This window comes from Pithys albifrons, chromosome 15 (assembly GCF_047495875.1).
Source record: "Pithys albifrons albifrons isolate INPA30051 chromosome 15, PitAlb_v1, whole genome shotgun sequence".
Taxonomy (NCBI): domain Eukaryota; kingdom Metazoa; phylum Chordata; class Aves; order Passeriformes; family Thamnophilidae; genus Pithys; species Pithys albifrons.
The window spans coordinates 12,581,913-12,601,636 of record NC_092472.1 but is presented as its reverse complement, the minus strand read 5'-3'; the positions used below and the strand labels follow the sequence as shown (position 1 = coordinate 12,601,636).

The 19,724-nt window shown below is 49.8% G+C and overlaps 1 protein-coding gene across 5 annotated transcripts in view; it reads left to right on the top strand.

The window, feature by feature from the left end:
• The first annotated feature begins 853 nt into the window (after positions 1-853).
• Positions 854-19,724, top strand: part of CYFIP2 (cytoplasmic FMR1 interacting protein 2) — a 52,872-nt gene continuing 34,001 nt past the window's right edge. The window contains exons 1-10 of one of the 5 annotated variants that reach the window (XM_071570630.1): positions 854-1,001; positions 7,550-7,690; positions 9,689-9,778; positions 9,860-9,937; positions 12,724-12,825; positions 13,821-14,002; positions 14,321-14,417; positions 15,089-15,217; positions 16,517-16,621; positions 19,578-19,669. In XM_071570630.1, the coding sequence (XP_071426731.1) occupies positions 7,574-7,690; positions 9,689-9,778; positions 9,860-9,937; positions 12,724-12,825; positions 13,821-14,002; positions 14,321-14,417; positions 15,089-15,217; positions 16,517-16,621; positions 19,578-19,669 (992 nt within the window). In that variant the 5' untranslated portion in view covers positions 854-1,001; positions 7,550-7,573. Of the gene's footprint in view, positions 1,002-5,710; positions 5,736-6,728; positions 6,784-6,945; positions 6,966-7,268; positions 7,307-7,549; positions 7,691-9,688; positions 9,779-9,859; positions 9,938-12,723; positions 12,826-13,820; positions 14,003-14,320; positions 14,418-15,088; positions 15,218-16,516; positions 16,622-19,577; positions 19,670-19,724 lie in introns of those variants that run through there. The other 4 variants (XM_071570633.1, XM_071570632.1, XM_071570634.1 and 1 more) reach the window with 4 other exon arrangements.

Here is a 19,724-nt window from a genome sequence, read left to right as displayed (position 1 = left end):
GCCAGAGAGCAGTCCAGTTTTGGCATGGGCTGATACTCAGGAAAGGAACACTGCCAGGGCCACATCCAAACCTGTCAGTCCTTGGGTATCCCCAAATGTCTTTCAACAAGATAGCTCCATATAGGGATCTTATCAGTCACCATAAGGCAATGTTCCTCTGAAAGCTGTGAGAGGTCCAGTTTGGATTTCACAGTAGATCTGAAGAGCTGTATTACAGCTTAAAAAAGAAATATGAGCAGAAGGACTGGCAACTTGTCCCTGAAAAAAAGTCAGATGCCAAAATGCCAAGAGGAAGACCTTTAGGATGTGGTACTGACTCAGAACAGGATTGGAGCTCTGAGCAAAGGCACTGCCTTCTGGTTTTGTCCCCAGCATGCTCAGTCATCCAAGTCTCTATATGTAGTCTGTATGTGTAAGTATTCTGCAAACAGGGTGTTAAGATGGCAGGTTAAACCTAACAATGGTCCTCCGAGGAGCTGAATACGAGCGAACACAGCAGCCGGGAAATGGGGAATCCCAGCCGGGTTCTGCCTTCTCAGGGACCCAAACCCGCTCTGCCAGCATCAGGCCTCCGAGGGGCTGTAGCAGCTGCCCCCGGCCCTGTCCCTTCCGTGCCCCATGGAGGGCTGGACGCCTTCCCCGACCCCACTGGCGCTGCGCTGCCGACAGCCCGGCTGGTCCCGGTGGAGCGGCCACCGCAGGACGTCCCCGCTGCGGGGGCAAAGCGGCCCCCGGCCCCGCTGCGGGGGCAGAGCTGTGGCCCCCGCTGCCAATGGGGAGGGGGATGCAGCCCCCGGCCCCGCCGCGCATCCCCCGCGCCGCTGGGGGAGGAGCCGCCCGCGCCGCTCCAGCCCCTTCCCGCGGCGGGGCCGGGGCTCCCCCCGCCGCCGCGCCGCGCGGAGGGGACGGCGGAGAGCCGCGGAAGTGCACTTGCTGCAGCCATTTCCTGCTCTTTGTGCGGGCGGCGCGGAGCATCCCGCGGAGCATCCCGCGGAGCGCAGGTGAGCGGGCGGGGGTGGGCGCGGGGGCTGCGCGGCTTCACCCCCTTCCTTCCTGCCTCCCCCCGGGCTGTGCCCGCCGCCCAGCCCAGTGTCCCCGCCGCCCCGGGAGCGCGGAGCGGGGCAGCGGCGGGGCAGGTGCCGCCGCCCCGGGGCGGAGGGCGAGCGAGCGGCCCGGCCGTGCCTGGATGTGCGGGATGTGCGGGATGTATCCCACAATCCCTCGAGCTACCTGCGGCGCTCAGCCTGCCCGCAGCCGCGGCAAAGCGCCGGGGAAAAAATAGCGCAAATCCGCCTCTGCCCCCACCCCCGCTCCGCATACCAGCCCCGCGCCCCCAGGACGTGGGAAGGGGCCGAGCCGCGGGCTCTGCAGGCCCCGCCGTGGCAGCGGTAGCCGGGCCGGGGTGGCGGCGATGCTTGCCGCGGGGAGAACGGGGCACGAAGGGGCTGGCAGTGGTGATGATGATGATGATGATGGTGATGGAGGAGCGGCGGCGCTCAGCGCGGGGCTGGCGGCCGGGGGCGGCCCCGGCAGGGGCTCTGGCCAGCTCCCGGATCACCCGTGGCGTGGAAATATGGTGTTCCCTGGGGAGAAGGGGGATGGAGGCAGCGACGGAGTCTGAGCCAGCGCTGGGAGCGATGGGCTGGAGCGGCGCCCGCAGGTTCGGGCCGTGGCGTGGGTCGGAGCCGGCGGAACCTCTTCCGGCCCGGAGCGCCGGTCCCCGTGCGTGGGGCTGGACAGCGCTCCTTTGTGCTCACCTTTACACTCGAGACCGCTGGAAATGCCTAGTGCCAGCCGCATCCCACCGGGCGGGGGGTGGAATGGATGGATTCCGCAGGAAATTTCCGTGGGTTGGAAGGACCGGGAAGGAACGAGGAGGGGGACAAGAAGAGGCACATACTAAAGCCTCCCTGCGTGCCATGGGCTGTTTTGGAGAAGGGGGCAGGGTGACGGTTGTGTGTGCTGTCAGAGGACACTGCCAGCAGCAGAGCGTGGCCCCCTTTGCCATCTGCTGCTTTCCACGGGGGATTCCTGCCTGGGGGCCTTGGATCACAAAGATCTCAAAGAATTAGGCTGAGTCGCTAAAGCCTCTACACCCCTCCTGCCCCGAGATACCGAAAGAAAAATCACCCTCATGTTTTGCATGATGATAATTGTCTGGGCTAAGTCACTGGGATGGGTGACTAGCCCGGTATTCTGGTGTCACAGCCATATAATTCTATGGTAATTCTCTGCAAAGGATAATTCTTTTCTCCTTTGTACAGTTAATTGTTATTAATGAAGCCTGGGAAATATGCAAAATATTCCGTTTTCTGACCAGGGTCTCTTGAGCAAAGCAGAATATGCTGATTTCATTATAATAATTTTGTTAACTAACAATTATCATCCTTGCATGAAAAATAGGAAGACTGGTTTTGGAAGATGAATAACTGGTCAACTATTAAAAATGTTGACCTGTATGGTTTGGTTTTCCTCAAAGTGCTTTAACTGTCAGCAGTGGACCTGCTTGGTAAACTTGCTCAAAATTTCTTAACTCTATTGGAAATGTAGCTTCATAGACCTTCCTCCTTCCTTAACCCTCTTTCTTTGGCACCAGAAAAAAAATATGATTAAGTTATTATAAAAGAAATAAATTCCAAAATAATTGTGTTGCTGAGAAACAAGGATGGCATAAATGCCTGGAACTCGGCCCTAATGGAATGGCAGAGGGGAGATACAGAAAAAACAGCTTCAGGAGTCATGCAGTTTGGCTTCCTTTTTTAATGGGAAGGGTAATTTCATGGTTATTAGCATCTGTGTCTGTGCAGGGCAGAGGCCCAGCTCTGCCAGCCTCGTTCATTCTCGCTGTGCTTATTTGCTTCTGAAAAGAACCTCCTGACTGTGGTGGTGGTTGCAATTACAAGTAATTCTTAGACCATGAGAGAAGGAGTTGATGACATGCATCCTAAAACACAGGGGAACTTCAATCCTCTGCATTTTAGACAAGGATCAAACAAAACTTTTGCACCACGAAGTTATTCTTGACTAAAAATCTGTTGGTGGCTAGGACCATATATCCTTCTGTTGCTGTGAGGCAGTGGGTACCAGGAGTCCCCTGCTCTTATGCACATAAGACTTCAGTCTGCTGGGGCACTTGTTGGGACAGGATAGTTCCTGCCCAGTGGTTAGATGCGATTTTTGGAATAAGAGGGAGAAGCATTACCACAGGAGCAAAACTAAATTCTGTGACTTTGCCAGGTTGCCCAGGGACTGGGCAACGGAGCTGAAGAAGAATCCCAGATCCTCAGGAGGTGACCAGAAGGTTTGTCCTCCTTCTCTGCGTTGCTGTCTCCCCAGCAAAAGTCATTTGCTGTTCATCTCACCCCAAGACTGCAGGACTTAGACTCTGTCTAGGAAATCCCCATTTTTTTCTTGCCTTCTTTCTTGCTCTTGGTAGCTACTGCAGCTCCAGTGTGAATGTCTGCTGTAGGAGCAGGCAAGCTGAGAATCTGAAACAGCCCATGCCACTTCCCCAGAGCTCTCAGCTGTGCAGCTTTGGAGCTGAGCACACGTGCATGCAACATATTCATAATGGTCCTGCTTTTAAAAGTCTTTCTTTGTTTCCCCAAGCTGCTTGAAAAATAAAGTCGCCTTTGTGCTTTTTGCTGCAAAGTGGATGATATTGCACTGATACTTGTGGGCAAACATTTTGGTGGGGAAGGTAGAACATGCCCTGCAAGTTCAGATATCTGGGATGTCCATCCCCACTCCTCAAAGCCTTCCTATGCTGTCTGTCAAATCTGGCCCCCAAGCTGTTGCCACAACAGTCACTGTGTCAGGAACTCTCCATTTCAGAGTGGTGGGGTCATGCCCTGTGCATGGGCCCTGCCTGACTGGCTCCCTGCAGTGTCTGGAACCACCAGTGCCTCTGTGACCACTTGGCTTTAGAGGGTGTATGAGATGGCCAGAGGCTTTGCAGCTGAGATGCAGGAAAGCGACAGGAAGTTTCTGCAGCAGATGAGCAGGAAGTGTGGGCAACAGAAGGGGCAATCAACCCAGTAACAGCATTCCTGCCCTGGGATTCACTGGGGTGGTTTCTGCCAGGCTTACTTCAATTTTGCCAAAAGTTTGGTCTCTAACCAGCAGCAGGATATGTAGTTGGCTCCTGGCAGGTTATGTGGCTGCATGTGAGTCCAGAGAGGCAGGATATGCTTCCTGCATGGAAAGGAAAGTCTCACCCCTCTGTACAAGTGTTATGACAGAAAAAGAAAAGGCCCGTTCCTGGGCAGGCTGTTGCACTGCACCCTGGATGGTGAGGAGCCCAGCCCCATGGCCACATGTGCCCAAACACTGTGACCAAACCACCACTATGGGCTGACTCATCCCAGCACAGGCACCCCTGCCCTGGAGCCCAGGTGGTGCATGGCAGTTAAGGCTTTTTGATGAGTGTCCCCAGGGATCCCTGACTTCCTTTGGCTGGAGCCGCTTGGCTGCTGACAGATTACCTGTCAGCTGCCTCCTTGTTGCTGGACAGAGGAGATGAAGCTGAATTTGCCAGGTCTGGCTCTCCTAGGCAGCCCCTGTGGTGGGGTGAGAGTGTAGTGCCCCATGGACCAGGTATGGGGGCAGAGCAATCACTGATGCCTTCACAGCCTTCCCCAGCCTTTGTGCAGAGCACATCCCTCTACCTGCTGGATGTTTACAACTGGCAGGGGACCCCAACCACGAAAAGGGCCCCATGAGTCCTACAGCCACCCCAAGGAGCAGGCAAGGGGCCATGGCACAAGCAGATGGTAGGTCACTCAAAGCTGCTCCTCTGTGGATGATCTGGGGTGATGATCCAGGTCTGCTGGCCCTGGACCAGTAGCCCCCCTGTTACATGCTCCAGCTGTGAGGTTGCTGTCTTTGGCAATGTGCTGGGGGAAGTCCTGGCTGACCACATGGTTCCCTGTAGCCTCTATTGGTTTCCCTATTGGGCTTAAGAAAGTGTAGAGTGGAAACTGGAAGTCCCGTAAAGACTGATGTATTAAACCCTTAAAAGCCTGTGTAGATTTTCCATCTGCATCCAGATCCTTGCACTGCTCGAGCCATGAAAAAGCATGGGATAGGGTGGTAGCTGATTGTACCACTCACTTGCAGTGGATTCATTCTTCCTTTTCTGTTCAAACATTCTCTGTTTGAGTGTGAGAGCTGGCTGGGTCTCACAGGACTGGCTGGGTCTCACAGATGAGTGCACTGCCTGGCACGGCAGGACCCTGATGCTGTATCTGGGACTCTGTCTCCTGGTACAGCCCAAACAGCAGCAATAATTTTGTCCCTTGAGTTGCTGAGCAAGTTGAGTGTGACAGGGCTGTTCAGGAGGTGTCTTTGATTACAGCAAACTGCCTTGCACAAATGGCCTTGGGATTGAATTTACAGAGAAATGTGGAATGAGCCCAAATAAACAGGCACAACACTCAAAGCTGTGAAATGGAAAGTTTTGCCTTCTCAAGCCTGAAGTATGTCATGTGGCATGAGTGAGTAGCAGGGCGTTGTTCAGGGATCCCAGTGGCAAGTCCAGAGGATGGTGGTGGGGCACAGTGGGTAGCTCTGGGCGGCTGGGCCCCGCTGGTGTGGAGCAGCACAGGGTGCCTGCAGGCAGGCAGGGAGGAAGCTGCAGAAACGTAATGTCTGGTTTTGACAGTTGCTACAATTTGTAACAGGAAACCATTTTAGCAAACAGTGGTGAAGAAGAAAACAGAAATTTGAGCATGGAGGTGAGATTTTGTTTTCTTCCAGGTACTTATTTGATTATGTTTCAGCTGCAGGCACAACCAAACCTGTTTCTCAGCTGCCTGGTACCTTGGGGGGGAGGCATTTGTGGAGGTAGAATGGGTTTTACCAGGCTCATAAATACTCTTGCAGTCCATGCATGCAGGCAGCACCAATACGAGGCATAGCAGCAGACTCGTCCCTCTCATCAGCCTACATGAAGCCACTCCAAAACTGCACACAGTGTGCATCCCCCTTGGCAGTGGTCCTTACTGGTTCTGTGTGTGTCCATCTGTGGATGTCCCAAAGCCATTGTCCTTCCATGCTCCCAGGGCTGGAAATGAAAAGCAAACTTATACTCTTGGAAACAGTGACTCAGTTGGGGGGAAAAAAAAAGACCTAAGGAATTTGGCACAGATAATTCTCTGAGTATGGGTGCCCATAGAGATACTGTTGTGACCCAAGGAGCTGGTGTGGTTGTACTCAAGGAAGGAGGTTATGCTACTCTTGTATCTGGCTCTTGTGCAGTAACTGCTGGAGCCTTGTGTCCTGCAACAGTGTCTGCACTTCAGCAAGAGTTGCAAAAGCTTAGAGAAAGCCAAAGAGATGATTAAAGGAGCGGAAAACATGCTCTGTAACACGGCAGGCAAAGAGCTTGGTCTGCTTGCCTGAGCCAAAGTGAAGGTTGCAGAGTATTCTGTTGAATTGTGTATCTTGATGGGAACTTTGATAACAGAGAGCTGTACTGTCTTGCAGATTAGAGTGATAAGACTGGGAAGGCTCATGTTTGAAACTGGTCAGGCTCTGAGTGAGGAAAGAAGCACTGAGGGGAGTGATTTGCTAATTGAATGACATGTCAATATTTAAAGTATTCTCTCTCTGCAAATGTTTAAATGCAGCAGGGTGTTTTTTCTAGGAGACACGGGCTCTAGGTCGGCTGCAACTATTGCAGAGGATTAGGCATTAACCAGGGAAGCCCTGTGGCTGTGAGTACACAAGTGCTCAGCCTGGGTGACAGCCCTGGCCCTCCATGCCTGTGCACTTCCAGCCAAGGTGAGTGGCAGAGGAGACGAGGGACACAGAGGTTTGTCCTGTGGTTCCCCCTGGGGAGCCTGCCTGGGGTGAGCACCAGGGAGCTTTCAGAAATGTTTCCCTTTGATTTGCTTTTGTGTGCAACTGGCACTCTTGGCAGCTCCAGGGCTGGCTGTGATGGGACAGGGGATTCCACGTACATGGTAAAAGCAGGGAAATTCTTTGTAACAGCAACTTCTTTTCTTGCTGCTTGCAGTGGCCCAGCCTGCCTGCACAGCACTCGAGCCTTTCCAGTTCACCTTTGGGAACGCAGTTTGGTTGTTTACAGTTTCCAGAGCTGTTCATGTGTGTGAGAAGGAAAGCATGTGAGTGTCAGCATCTGTCATAGTTTTCTAATCATGCTGCTCCATGAGATACTCTTGATAGCACCACTTTGCATTTTGGAGCTCATGCTTTCACTCAGGGCTGCTTAAAGCTGCACTGCAGCACTCAGCTGTTCTCTGTCTGAGATAATTTTGCATAGAGTTAGGAGAGAAGTGCCTGGGTGAGTAGTTGTGTTCCTCTTATTCTGCATTCCTACTCTGCACCTGAATCATAGAAGGAGAGATGACATAGAGACGTGGGTTAAATACACAAGAAAAGGAATATGAGATAAACAGGGATTTTATCCCCTGCAGTGCCAGTCAGTTGTGGGTCTGGTTTTGTCCTTTGGAACTTTCTCACTTGGTCTTCTGCCTGCTAGCTGGTTGTCTTGTCTCTATCACCTCCTCTTTTGCTTTGGATTTAGCGTGGAAACTGAACATCCAGAACCATGACGACTCACGTCACGCTAGAGGATGCCTTGTCCAACGTGGACTTACTGGAGGAGCTGCCTCTGCCAGACCAGCAGCCATGCATCGAACCACCTCCCTCCTCCATCATGTACCAGGTACTTCAGCTCCCAGGGGCACCGGGTGGGGAGGTTGTTCTGGTAGCTCATGCAAAGCACGGGGCACATGGTGCTGTGAGAACTAGCTGAAAACATCCTGGGTTCAGCATGTGTAAGGAAGTGTTCAGAACAAATCTAGCCACAAATCTGTTCCCAAGGACTTTAAAAGGAAAGCACCAGGGGCTGGTGAAAGGGATTTTTAAGGCTGAGCAAAAATGAGGACCAGAGTGCATGAATGGGTAGGAAGCAGGAGATAAGATTTAAGATAACAGTAGAAAGTTCTTGGCGATGTTTTTGTGCACATATTTCTGTGCTTCCCTTTTTATGATAGTGCTTGCATTTAAGCAGGGCAAGATCAAAGTTCTGCCTAACTTTGTGCTACTAGCACAGCTAGAGCTGCTGGTCAGGGGAGCTGTTGGCATGAAAGGGAGGGCAGCTGCAAGAATCACTTCTCTGCCCTGAACAGATTCAGCTGCATCTGCACTGACCAAGCAAAGCTTGGCGTAAACCCAGGGCACAGCTCACCCTCCTGCTTTTGGTTCCACAGTGGGATGCCTTGGCTGCTTCTCCACCACACCCTGCCCTATAACACACACCCAGGGTTAAATATAATAGTGGGTTACTTTCTTCATCCTGCCACTCCTGAATTCATGGCTTACCCATGGCAGTGTATAAATACACTTGTACTGTGATTACTACACCTTGTACACAGGGGTCTGGAATTACAGTATCTCTTTCAGCAGGTCAGACCATGGGCTCATTCCAAAGCTTTAGTATCTCTACAGGTTTTCAGACCCAAAGGCTTTTCTGGGCTGTTCAAATTGCAGCTCTCCCTGGAAAATCTTGGTATCATTTTTTGCTTATCTCTTCTTTCAATAAGTTTTTAGCCTTGACTGGCTTGTGTCCCATGGGGAACTCAGGGTCCAGCCTCCTTTCGGGACCACAAGTGTGTGCACACAGCTGGGCCTAAAAACCTCCCATAAGCTGGGTCTAGAGATGTTGGCCAAGCCTATTTCCTCGTCACCTTCTGTTTGTATGTAGCCCTCTCCCCTGCCAACCAGAAATGCATATGCAGGCTCAGCTTGTGTTGTCACATTAGTCACATGTGGTGTCCTGGAGGCAGTAAGAAGAGTAGCCCTGTGGCCATGGGTCCGTGCTCCCAACTTTCCTACTCAGGAAATCACTTATTGAGGTGAGTGTGGTCGCTGCAGTGCTAATGTCATCACAAGTTGCAGCTCTGGGTGCCTGGGACTTTGTGTGCCCTGCCCTACAGCAGATACCATCAGCCAAGCTTGGCGGAAGAAAGTACCCGATCATAGAGCATGTGAGTGTTCTGCGAAGGGGCACTCTGTGCAGAGAGGCTGGGGAGCTGCTTTTCCATCCCCCACCCTCCTGTTCACTTGTTGCTCCCCTGTCCCAACCCAAACCATCGAAGCTTCCAAAACAACTGTTCATCCCTACAACAGTTTGTGCTTGCAAGAGCAACAGTAGCACTGATAATAGCACCTGGATGAGTGCTGACTTGTATTTATTATTCCAGACCACTCGCTCCCTGCCCTGTCGGTGTATTTATTCTTTGCAATTCCAGCTGACAGGATGTGGTCTATTCCTAGCAGCCAGGGCACAAACAGAAGTTAACAAGGCTGCATCCGTCTTTGAGTTGCCAAGCTAAAATCCGTTGAATTAGAATAATTGCTGTGGGTTTGCTCCATGTTGTGGCTGCAGTAAAGTTTGGCTTGATTTTACAAGGGTTTGCCATATTTCCACACATATAACCTGCGGAATTTCCTCTAATGAAAGCTGGTGATTGAGAAGCATCTCAGGGTGTATATATGAACCTCGACCTAGAGGTGCAGCACTTTAAATTGTTCATGGGCTGCTCCCATGCCATGAGACCTCTAATAATTCTGCTTTTTACCAACACATTCCATGTTAGACTTATCAGGTGAGCAAACAACTAGCTGTATTTTAATCCCCATCTCTCCATTTTGACCATAGGCTAATTTTGACACAAACTTCGAAGACAGAAATGCCTTTGTGACCGGCATTGCCAGGTACATTGAGCAGGCAACAGTGCACTCCAGCATGGTGAGTCCCCCCGGGCACTGCCCCAGTGGTGCTGAGCCTTCAGTGCCTGCCCTGCCCCTGCAACACCTCTCTGTCTTTCAGAATGAGATGCTGGAAGAAGGACACGAGTACGCTGTGATGCTCTACACATGGAGGAGCTGCTCACGAGCCATCCCTCAGGTACTCAAGCCCTTCCCAGGCAAGGATGTTCCCAGAGCACCTAGTTGGTTTTGTCCTGAGTGTGGGTTAGTTTGGAGTGGAGACAGAAGACCAAAAAGAGCAAAGACTAAAGTAGATAGAAAGGTTGAGAAGAAAGACGCTGACTCTCCAAGTTGTCTCCTCTCCACCAAACTGCTCAACCACTGATCTACGCTGCTGGTAGCTATTTCAGAATCCAGTCTATACTACTGCACTAATCAAGGGCATCCACTCTGCACCCTCAGGTATTTGAGGGCTTCATCCCTCCTAGCAGTGCTTCTTACCTCAAACACTCTCAGCCACCAGCTGACTGCCTTACATACATTTCCTGGTTTCGTGAGCCCCTCCCTACTCCCTGAAGCAGTTGCATCTGAAGTTATTTCATCCTCACAGGACCAGCTTGTTTGTCTTACAGCTCCTAACAGAACTTAGCACAGCTGTGGTCCAGTGCTGTGTTTTGTCACTTGGGTTTTTTCACATGTCTCTCTGGAGAATGGGTAGCCTTTGCTTTAATTCAAAGCAATTTTTCTCCCAGTGCACCACCTGAATATTTTTCTCTCTCATGTTGGGGGGAGATGGAGTTTGCTTCAGCCAAAGGCATTTAGTGTTTCAAAGTTGAGAGTAAAATCATCAGGTCTGGTTTATGTCACACTTTTTTGATACTTTTGTATGGTATCCTGCAATTATATGGTATCATTAACTTCAGCTTCAATTAAAAATTTCCCCATTGTTGAGTGGGACTCTTATGTTGTTATGAAGAAGGGAGCCCTCTCAGGCTGGGATGAAAAGAGCAGGTCCTTTCAATATGTGTCAGTCTCAGGTCTGGCACAGAGCAGACTGGGCAGCTGGGGGAGGATTCAGGATCCCAGTCTGCTGTGCAGATTCTGGGATGCTCTCTCTGTTCCCACACCAGCCCCATAATTGTAGATGTTGTGTGAGGGTGCACAGAGCTGCACTTCAATAGATCAGAAACATTTCCCCAAAGGCTTTTTTTCTGCTGATACAGCTGAGGATCCTTGCTTTTAATCATTGTCCTCTACTGCTCATTCTGCTTCGCTTCCACTATTCACTAGTCCTTCTCTTTCCAACCTGGATTTTGATGGCTTCATCCTGCAAACACCTACAGACATGAGTAAGGTTGCCCATGTGGCTCACTGATCACGATTCAGCTCAGTCTCCTGCAGTGTGAACACGTGCTGGCTCTCTGCAAAAATGCCAACTGACACGTGCTGCATTTCCACTGCCCCTACAGATAAAAGGGTTTGCAGCATTTCCATGGATCCAGGAAAAAATATTTCCACATGGTAATGCCCATGTTTGTGATTCCCCAGGAAAGGTCAAACCTCAGTTCCCCTTGGGTTATACTCTGCTGATGGTTTCATGAGTCCCAGCAACAGGGAGATTTCTGCTGTTGGTTGGGTACTGGCTCATCTCCCATATATGTGTTATGCTGGGCTGCTATTGCCTCTCATGGACATGCCAATGGAAGGCAGGTTGTGGTTGAGCTGCTGGCAAGACAGTGCTACTGTTCATCTGTTTTAGCATCCTCCCTGCAATATTTGTGCCTCTCTGAACAGCTTGTGGGGCCCCTGTTCTCTGCCCTGTGCTGCCCAGGGCTGCAGCCAGTTCCACATGTGCCGGAGGAGCAGACAACTCCACTGCAGAGGATTTGTTACAGATTCACCAGATTTGATCTTGGAATGACCTTTCTACTTTGCCATAAGGCACAGGGCCAGAGAGAGGAGTTCTGTGACCAGGCCCCCAGCATGGCTGTTCTCCTTGTGCTACAGGCGAAGGACAGGGCCTACACCTAAAGGTGCACCAGTCCTCTGTACCATGAGCTGCATCCTTATGGCCATGGTGTAATTCTTAGGACTGTCCTGTGCAGGGCCAGGACTTTGGTGATCTTTGTGGGTCACTTCCAACTGAGAACATTCTGTGATTTTGTGATTCTGTGATACTGCCTAACTGCAGTGTGGAACACCAGGGCAGGGACATTAGATTTCCCCCTACAGAGAGGGCAAGGCAACTCTGGCATCTCCCCCATGTAAAGCTGGCTTGTCTTGTCCCCCTGTGCCCTGTGCTTCAGCTGCTGAGCTACTGAACACAACACCAGAGCTGTCAGCCCTATCACAGCCTTGTGTGAGCAACAGCTGCAAACAAAACCAGAGGACTGCAGGATGCATTGCCCTGCGCAGCTGGGATTTTCCCTAAAAGTTTGATAATGACTCCAAGTAACTGTTTGGAAATGAGATGGATGACAACTGAGTAAGTCCTTAAATTTAGCTTCCCAGGATTCCAACGACAGTGACTCAGTTCATTGCTGCAAGCCACAGACAAGCCCAGTGATCTTTAACGGATCAGCAATAGAATGAAAATAATCCCAGCGAGTCTATAGAAGAGCTGTAGCCTGGTACCTTGTGTGTCCAAGGGACTTGGCAACACAAAGTCTCAGATAACTTTATGATATGACATTCTTATGCTGTGCAGCAAGTCCAGACCCCACACTGCTTGGGTTCTATCCCAGACAAATGCATCAGGAGACTTTTATATCTCAAAATGCCTGTTTAGAATGCATGGAGAGAATTTCATGTCTGAAATAGCCCCTTCTACTTTCACAAATTGCCTTGAGAACCAGGTCCCTCCTGGGTCCCTCCATTGTCCTCAGGTGGGGACAGGACTCAGTGTGAAACAAGAAGATGGTGGCATGTGGTCCACAGCAGGGTTGGAAGCTGATGCTGACAGGGATGATTTTCTTTGCAATGCAGGTGAAATGTAACGAGCAGCCAAACCGAGTAGAGATTTATGAGAAGACGGTGGAAGTCTTGGAGCCAGAAGTCACCAAGCTTATGAAGTTCATGTATTTTCAGGTAAGTGGTCAAGGAGAGAGGCAAAGATAATCTATTACTTCGGTGTTAACATCCTAAGCAAGGCCATGCTATCATTGCCTGCCAGGACAGCTTGGAGAGGCCCAAAGCCCCTGAGATGCCTCTTCCTTGCCACCACATGAACAGATACCTGAGACCTGTTTGAAGGAAAATCTGTGTGTCCCTTGCTCAATCCTAGAATTTTCTATACAAGTCAGGAAAGAGCACACCTCAGCCCTTCAAGTTCAAGGAGGCCCAGAGCCCCTGCTATGTGGAGTTGATGGGTGGCACAGGCTCCTGGTTTTTCTGGGTGGTTGGCTGAGGGGAAGAGCTGACTCTGCCCCAGCACCAGCACAGCTCACTCTTCTGCTCTTCTCTCTGAAGCAAAGCCAGGAGGAGCTTAGAGCTGGTGGTGCAGATGGTGCCTGGTGTGGGATGCAGCTGTGCAGCTGGACATATCTGCTATGCCAGCAGGAACAAGGATGAGCTTGGGGGCAGCTGGCAAAGAGCATCATAGCTTAAACTTAGCAGTTGCTACACTTGAGGCATTTGACAAAATAATACACCCCAAGAGAGCAATGACTGTGTGGCAGTCACAATGCTGCTGTGGGCGCCAGGGGCCTGTCCCCATCACCACCCGCATTATAACTGTCCACAGCTGAGGTTTACCATCATTTTTAGGTTTTATGTCCTGTGAGGTCTTCATGTTCCACCTGAGAAACTGAAGCCTGATTTTGTAGAACATGCCACACTCAGGGAATGTGCAATTGGAGGGTTTGAGCCTCCCCTCCAGCACTGAGGATGTTTGTTGGCAGTGGTGTGTAATGCAACTTCATTTCATGGGGACAGTGGAGAGGGAGCCTGGAGCCTCCATCCCCAGCCAAAAAAATGCTCTTTTTAAAGGAAGAGGTTGGTGGTGGGTGGAGGAGAGTCCCAGGGGTGGTGCAGTGACCCTGCATGAGCCACTGCAGGGATGACCCTGTCTCCCTGCCCTTCAGCGCAAGGCGATTGAGCGTTTCTGCAGTGAGGTGAAGCGCCTGTGCCACGCTGAGCGGAGGAAGGACTTTGTTTCTGAGGCCTATCTCCTCACTCTGGGCAAGTTCATCAACATGTTCGCTGTCCTGGATGAGCTGAAGAACATGAAGTGCAGTGTCAAAAATGACCATTCTGCTTACAAAAGGTGAGAGGGGACACAGCAGCAGGAATGGGGATCGGACTGTGCCTGGTCTGCAAGGGAGTGTCTGTTCTGCCCAGCAGGGAGGACAGGTGGAGATCAGGAGGCTGGAGGTTGGGTTTCTGTGCTGTCCCAGGCTCTCTTTGCGAGTTTAGGCAAATCTTTGAGCCCTGTTGTGTTTTGATTCCCTCTTGGTAAATAGAGCTGTGTTGCAGAGGGGTCTGAGGCTGTGGCATTGCAGCTGCAGGTCAGACAGAGGAGGTGGGTGGTGACAGTCTCACGTGGCTGAGTGATCCTTGGTCATGCTGGATTTCTCCCTTCCAGAGCTGCCCAGTTTCTGCGGAAGATGGCAGATCCCCAGTCCATCCAAGAGTCCCAGAACCTCTCCATGTTCCTGGCAAACCACAACCGCATCACACAGGCAGGTCTCTTTTCTCTGAACTACTGAATCTTTCTATGAGTAGAGAGAAGCAAAGATCTTGCCAAGGTTTGACAACACTTCAGACCAGACTGTAGCAGTAGCTGTGGAGTCATTGCCACTGACTCTGATGGTCTTTTGGTCAGACTGTGTAATTCTAGCAATATCTCCTTTTTGTGTGTCATCCTGGGTGGCTTTGAAGGTCTTTATGTCAAGACAAAGATGAAGGTCTAAAAGATGTAAGAAGAGCTCTTAGAGGGGGAGGTTCTGCCAGAACTCCTGGAAATTCATCTCCTGTGGCTGCATGGGGACTGCAGCCCAGATCCCACAGCCTTCACAGTCCACAGGCTCTATAGCTTCTCCTAATTCGGTAAAATATTGTACAGAGACAGGAGAGAGTCAGACAGTTGCTTCTGAGTCACCTTCCTTTGCATTTCACTGTCTGATGTTTGGCTGTTGTGATCAGTCCAAAGGAGAGAGTTGTCCTGCAGAGGAAGCTTGTTCCTTGCAGGTGGTACCATGATGTCAGTCTTCTGCCAGTAGCCTAAAGAAAGGACATTGAAGAGGTTTGAAGGGATGACTTACCATTCTAGTCTTAATCTTTCCAATATGTTCTCTCTCTGGTTACTGATTTTCAGCCCATGTGGCTAATGTGGCTTCTGTTGATGTTTCAGTGTCTGCATCAACAGCTAGAGGTTATCCCTGGCTATGAGGAATTGCTGGCTGATATTGTCAACATCTGTGTGGATTACTATGAAAACAAGATGTATCTCACTCCCAGCGAGAAGCACATGCTCTTAAAGGTGAGGTTCAGCCTTGCTTGTGGGGCTGGGTGCTTGCATAGTTTCACTGTTTTATTAAAATGAAAATCACTCTTAGGATGTTCCTCTTCAATTTCTTAGTTTTTCACTGCTTTGGGTTTACATTCATCCCTACACAAGTTGTTGTGAGCCCTCCACAGGCAGCAGCAGAACTGCTTTGCTTCTTCCTCGTCCTGTTTCCTTTCTGAACCCTGTTACTTTGTGTCTTCTGTGGTACCTCAGTCCTCCCATTTCACCTCTTCTTTGTAGCTGAAAGACTGGATGTGGCCATGGGTCAGAAATGTCCCACCCCTGTGCTCCAAAGTGGCACCTCTACTGGACAGTGCCATGAGCTGTCACTTTTCCTTCTGTAATTTGAACCTTCTCCAATTGTTTCTCTACTGTTCTTGCTGGTCTTCTCCCATATTCCTATATAAAAATCTTCCTTCCTCTCTCCCTTTCCTCTACTGATCCCCATCTCCATCTGTCTGTTTTCCCATAATCCTTCCTTGGGTTACCAGCAGCTCTGTCTGCCTGGGACTAACCACGTGTTGGATGAGAACACTGGAAGTGCCCTGTGCTCTCCTGAGCTGGAAGGGGTTTTTCTCTTATGCATGGATGTGCAGGATCATGGGTTTCACCTGGATAGCTGTAAAGGACATTCTAAAATTACCACCAACTTTGTAATCCAGAATTTTCTTCTTGATGCCCATTCCTAGCAATAATTCCCTGCAGAAGGCAGATCCTTCCACGTTTGGATTTGACTATAAAGAGACTTCAAGATGAACGTACAAAAGTATATGCTTTTTGGTGTATTGGTCCTTGCTGTCAGCCAGTTATTACAGTGGGTGCAGTCACTCTTACCATCAGAACTTCATTACCGTGGTATGAATCAACTAAAGATCTTTGAAGGATAATGTGGGTAGTTTGACTATATGTAATGATTTTTGCTGAATTAATGGGGAAAAAAATCAATCCTGGAGAATATTTTAAATGTTTTAAATTTTTCTCCAGGTGTAAATGTTTGCCTTTGGGTGGAGAAGACTTTTGAGCTGTTGTTACATGGGAGAGAGAAGGAACATCATATGTTTTTGCACAGAAACCATAAGCAATCTATCACATGTCCTCTGCCTACCATGTGCATCCTTGCAGATTTGTGCATGTTTTAGACAGTCTCCTCCTGAGTATCACACAGTACAGGAGCCTGAAATGGTCTTTCCATGTGCCAAGTGGTGGAGAACCGACTTTGACTTGTGCTGTTGATTTCCTGCTAATGAAACCTTGCCTTTTCATCTTCTCCAGGTGATGGGGTTTGGCCTGTATCTCATGGATGGGAATGTCAGCAATATTTACAAGTTGGATGCCAAGAAGAGAATCAACCTTAGCAAAATAGACAAGTTCTTCAAGGTCAGTGACCTGTCTGGGTGAGGCTGGAGGTTATTGCAGACCTGTGAATTAGCAACCTATACCATCGCACATGCTGCCAGCAAAAGACAAACGACAGGGATCATTTACAGGTCTAAAAAACCCCAAAAAATGAGAAATTGTCTGGGCCAAAGGCCGAGGAATGGAATTGCTGTGACCAGGCCTGGACACGCAGTTGCTGCATAGCCAGTGCCAGCCTTGAGTGCCACCAAGGCTGTGGATGGGTTAATAGTGCCTGGTGCTGGCTCTGCTCCCCTGGCACTGAAGCTGCTGCAGCTCTGCCTGCTTCCTGCCAAGGGATTAAGGATGGGAGGTTGTGTGAGCTGTTTGGTGCATGAGGGGAGGATGTGCCAGACTGACATCACTTCTATCTCTTTGCATATTTCTTAGGCAGGTTTGCAGTCTCAGTGATTTCAGGCCACCAGCAAACCTGGCTGGTTTGCTGAGGTCTGTGCAGGTGATGCTTGTGCTTCTCTTTCCCTCAGCAAGCTGCTGAGCTGAGGGACAGGACACAGCTAGCCAGCCAGGGTGAGATCTAGCAGTTTTATTTTGTGTATAAAAAGTACTCCCTGTAGAACAGAAAAAGCTTTTGTGGGAGCTTGTATCAGCTGGGACGTAGAGGTGCTCAGTTTGATCCTCAAAGGGTCACCCAGTGGTTTGATGAACTAGTTTTGTCTTATCTGAGATGTGGGTTTTGGGGGAAGACCCATGAAAACTGGATGCTCCCAGTGGCAGGGTGGGAAGCAGTCACACATCGCTCTTCTGAACCACATGTGAGGCTGAGTCCAGGCTGCATTGCCCTGGGGCCACTCAGCACAAGAAAGGTTTGAGATAACTCTGTTGCTACCTGCCAAAATCTGGTGTGTGTGAGCCCCTGGCCACCCATGACAGATGGAGAGTGGGGCTCAGAGCCTGCACAGCACCTTAGGGAAAGTGATGCCTCCCTTCCACTGATTGTGCACACAGGGTGGATCCAGGAGGCATTTTGGGTTTGCGGCAGGTGAGCTCTAGGAGGCACAGTGGGATCTGGCAGGGGACTAATGTGTTAGCAGCAAAGAATAACAGTATAGCAGGAGGACAGCAGAGTAATTTCCCAGATGGAGCAATTAGGGTTTTTTGAGACCTACTGAACTTGAGCAGTCCTTCCAGAGTCCTTTTGCCTTCTCTGTATTAATGTTTCTCCTGACATGGAAAGATTCGTTTCTGTTACAAGCATTTGCTCCACATCAGGGAAAATGAGAAGATGATGATTTGGGGAGGGCACAGAATGCTTCTTCCCATTAATCTTTCAGTATAGTGGATTCTCCCTGCTGCTTTAGCCAGAGATCAGATGAGGAGTCTGGAAGAAGAGGCTGGTTGTGGAGTTGAATAGAGGATGCTTCCCTGATTATTGCCCCAGGTTCAGTTTATAGAAGATGTGCTGGGTCTGTGCAGGGGACGGAACAGGTGAGCCCAGGTAGCTGGTTTCATGAAAGGTTGGTGTGCCAGCTGCTGCATCTTCACCCTGAGCAAGTGGAGGCCTATTTACTCCAATTTACACCATTTCCTGGAGACAGCCCTGAGAGCAGGGGGCCACAGACACCATAACCTCACAGACAGGGCAATAATGAGGTGGTTGAATACCCTCCAGTCACTGGGTACACTGCTGAGGACTGCAGCTCTGCAAAGGTGATTCATCATGCCTTTCCTCAGAGTCTTCTGGGTTTTCCCTGGTTCAGCTTTGCTTATTCTACTAAATCTCAGTTTAAATCAAGCCTTCAGTGTAATCTGTAGAGTTTGGTCATCTTGATGCATTCAAACAGATTTGCTCTTCATTGCAAAGTGCTGTGGGCCATCAGAGAACCAGGTAAAATATCTTCCATTGCATGTAATAACTTTCTTCCAGCTTTTTTTCTATTTGCACTTCTCCAACATCTGTCGTGGTCTCACCTAATCATTTAAGTACCACTCCAAACTATCAGATCTCAAAAAGGAAGGACCAACTACTCTTCTTACTATGTCTGCTTATCACCTTCTGATTAAATTTCCAGGAATCTGAGTAGTGAAAATGAACTACCCCTTCATTTAAACCTTTTATGGAAATGCTACTGGGAATGCCTGATGACAGCATTACACATCCTCCATTCAACTCGGCCTGAGTAGAGAAGTGTGTGATAAGAGGACAAAGAATTTGCAACCATCTTCCCTGAATTTTAGGGCAAGGCTTTTCTAGCTGGGTGAAGTTAAAGCTTCGTATTTTATTGATGAAATGTCAGTACTTCTTGGTTGAATTTTGTTTGCAGCTGAAAGCTTAGTGAAACAGGGACCTCTCTGAGCCTGAGGTACATTCAGCACACTTAGAATTTATTTCCCATCCAAATCCTTCTGAGATGTAAATGGCAAATAAAGCCACGTTATATTGCCTGTGTCCTTCTCTTTATGGAGAATTTTTGAGACACACCACAAGCAGCCACACTGCTGAAGTACAGTCTGAGTCCCTGGAGAAAGATACCACATCCATGGGTGTCCAAAATACCAATGTGCTGGCTTTTCATCCCTTTCTTCTCTTGGAGGAGTATGCTGGGAGACAATAAGCCCTGCCCAGGAATGTGCTTCTCTCTTTTTTGTTGTAAAAAGAGCCTTTCCTCTGGCCTGTTACAGCACTAAACTGTTCTGGCCATAACCAGCCTGGCATCAATGAGTCCGGGGCTCCAGTCTCATCTTTATGATCTTCCTCACACAGGGGATGATCTTCCTCACACAGAAAGCCCTGTGATCATTTTCAGTCACTTCCTAGGTGTTAAATGACCCTGGGCCCAAGAGTGCACCTTGCTTTAAACAATCTGACACTTTCCACAGCTCAGAGATGCAGGATGCCTTTCCATAGTCCCTTGTGTTGCGCTGGGGCCAGGCTTGCTCTCTCTGCTGTCTTTCAACCATCTTTTGTTTTCTTTTCCAGCAGCTGCAGGTGGTTCCTTTATTCGGCGATATGCAGATAGAACTGGCCAGATACATTAAGACCAGTGCTCACTATGAGGAGAACAAATCCAAGTGAGTGCCTGCCATAATGTCTCTTGGCTTCTGTGTGTGTCCTGAAAGCCGTGGG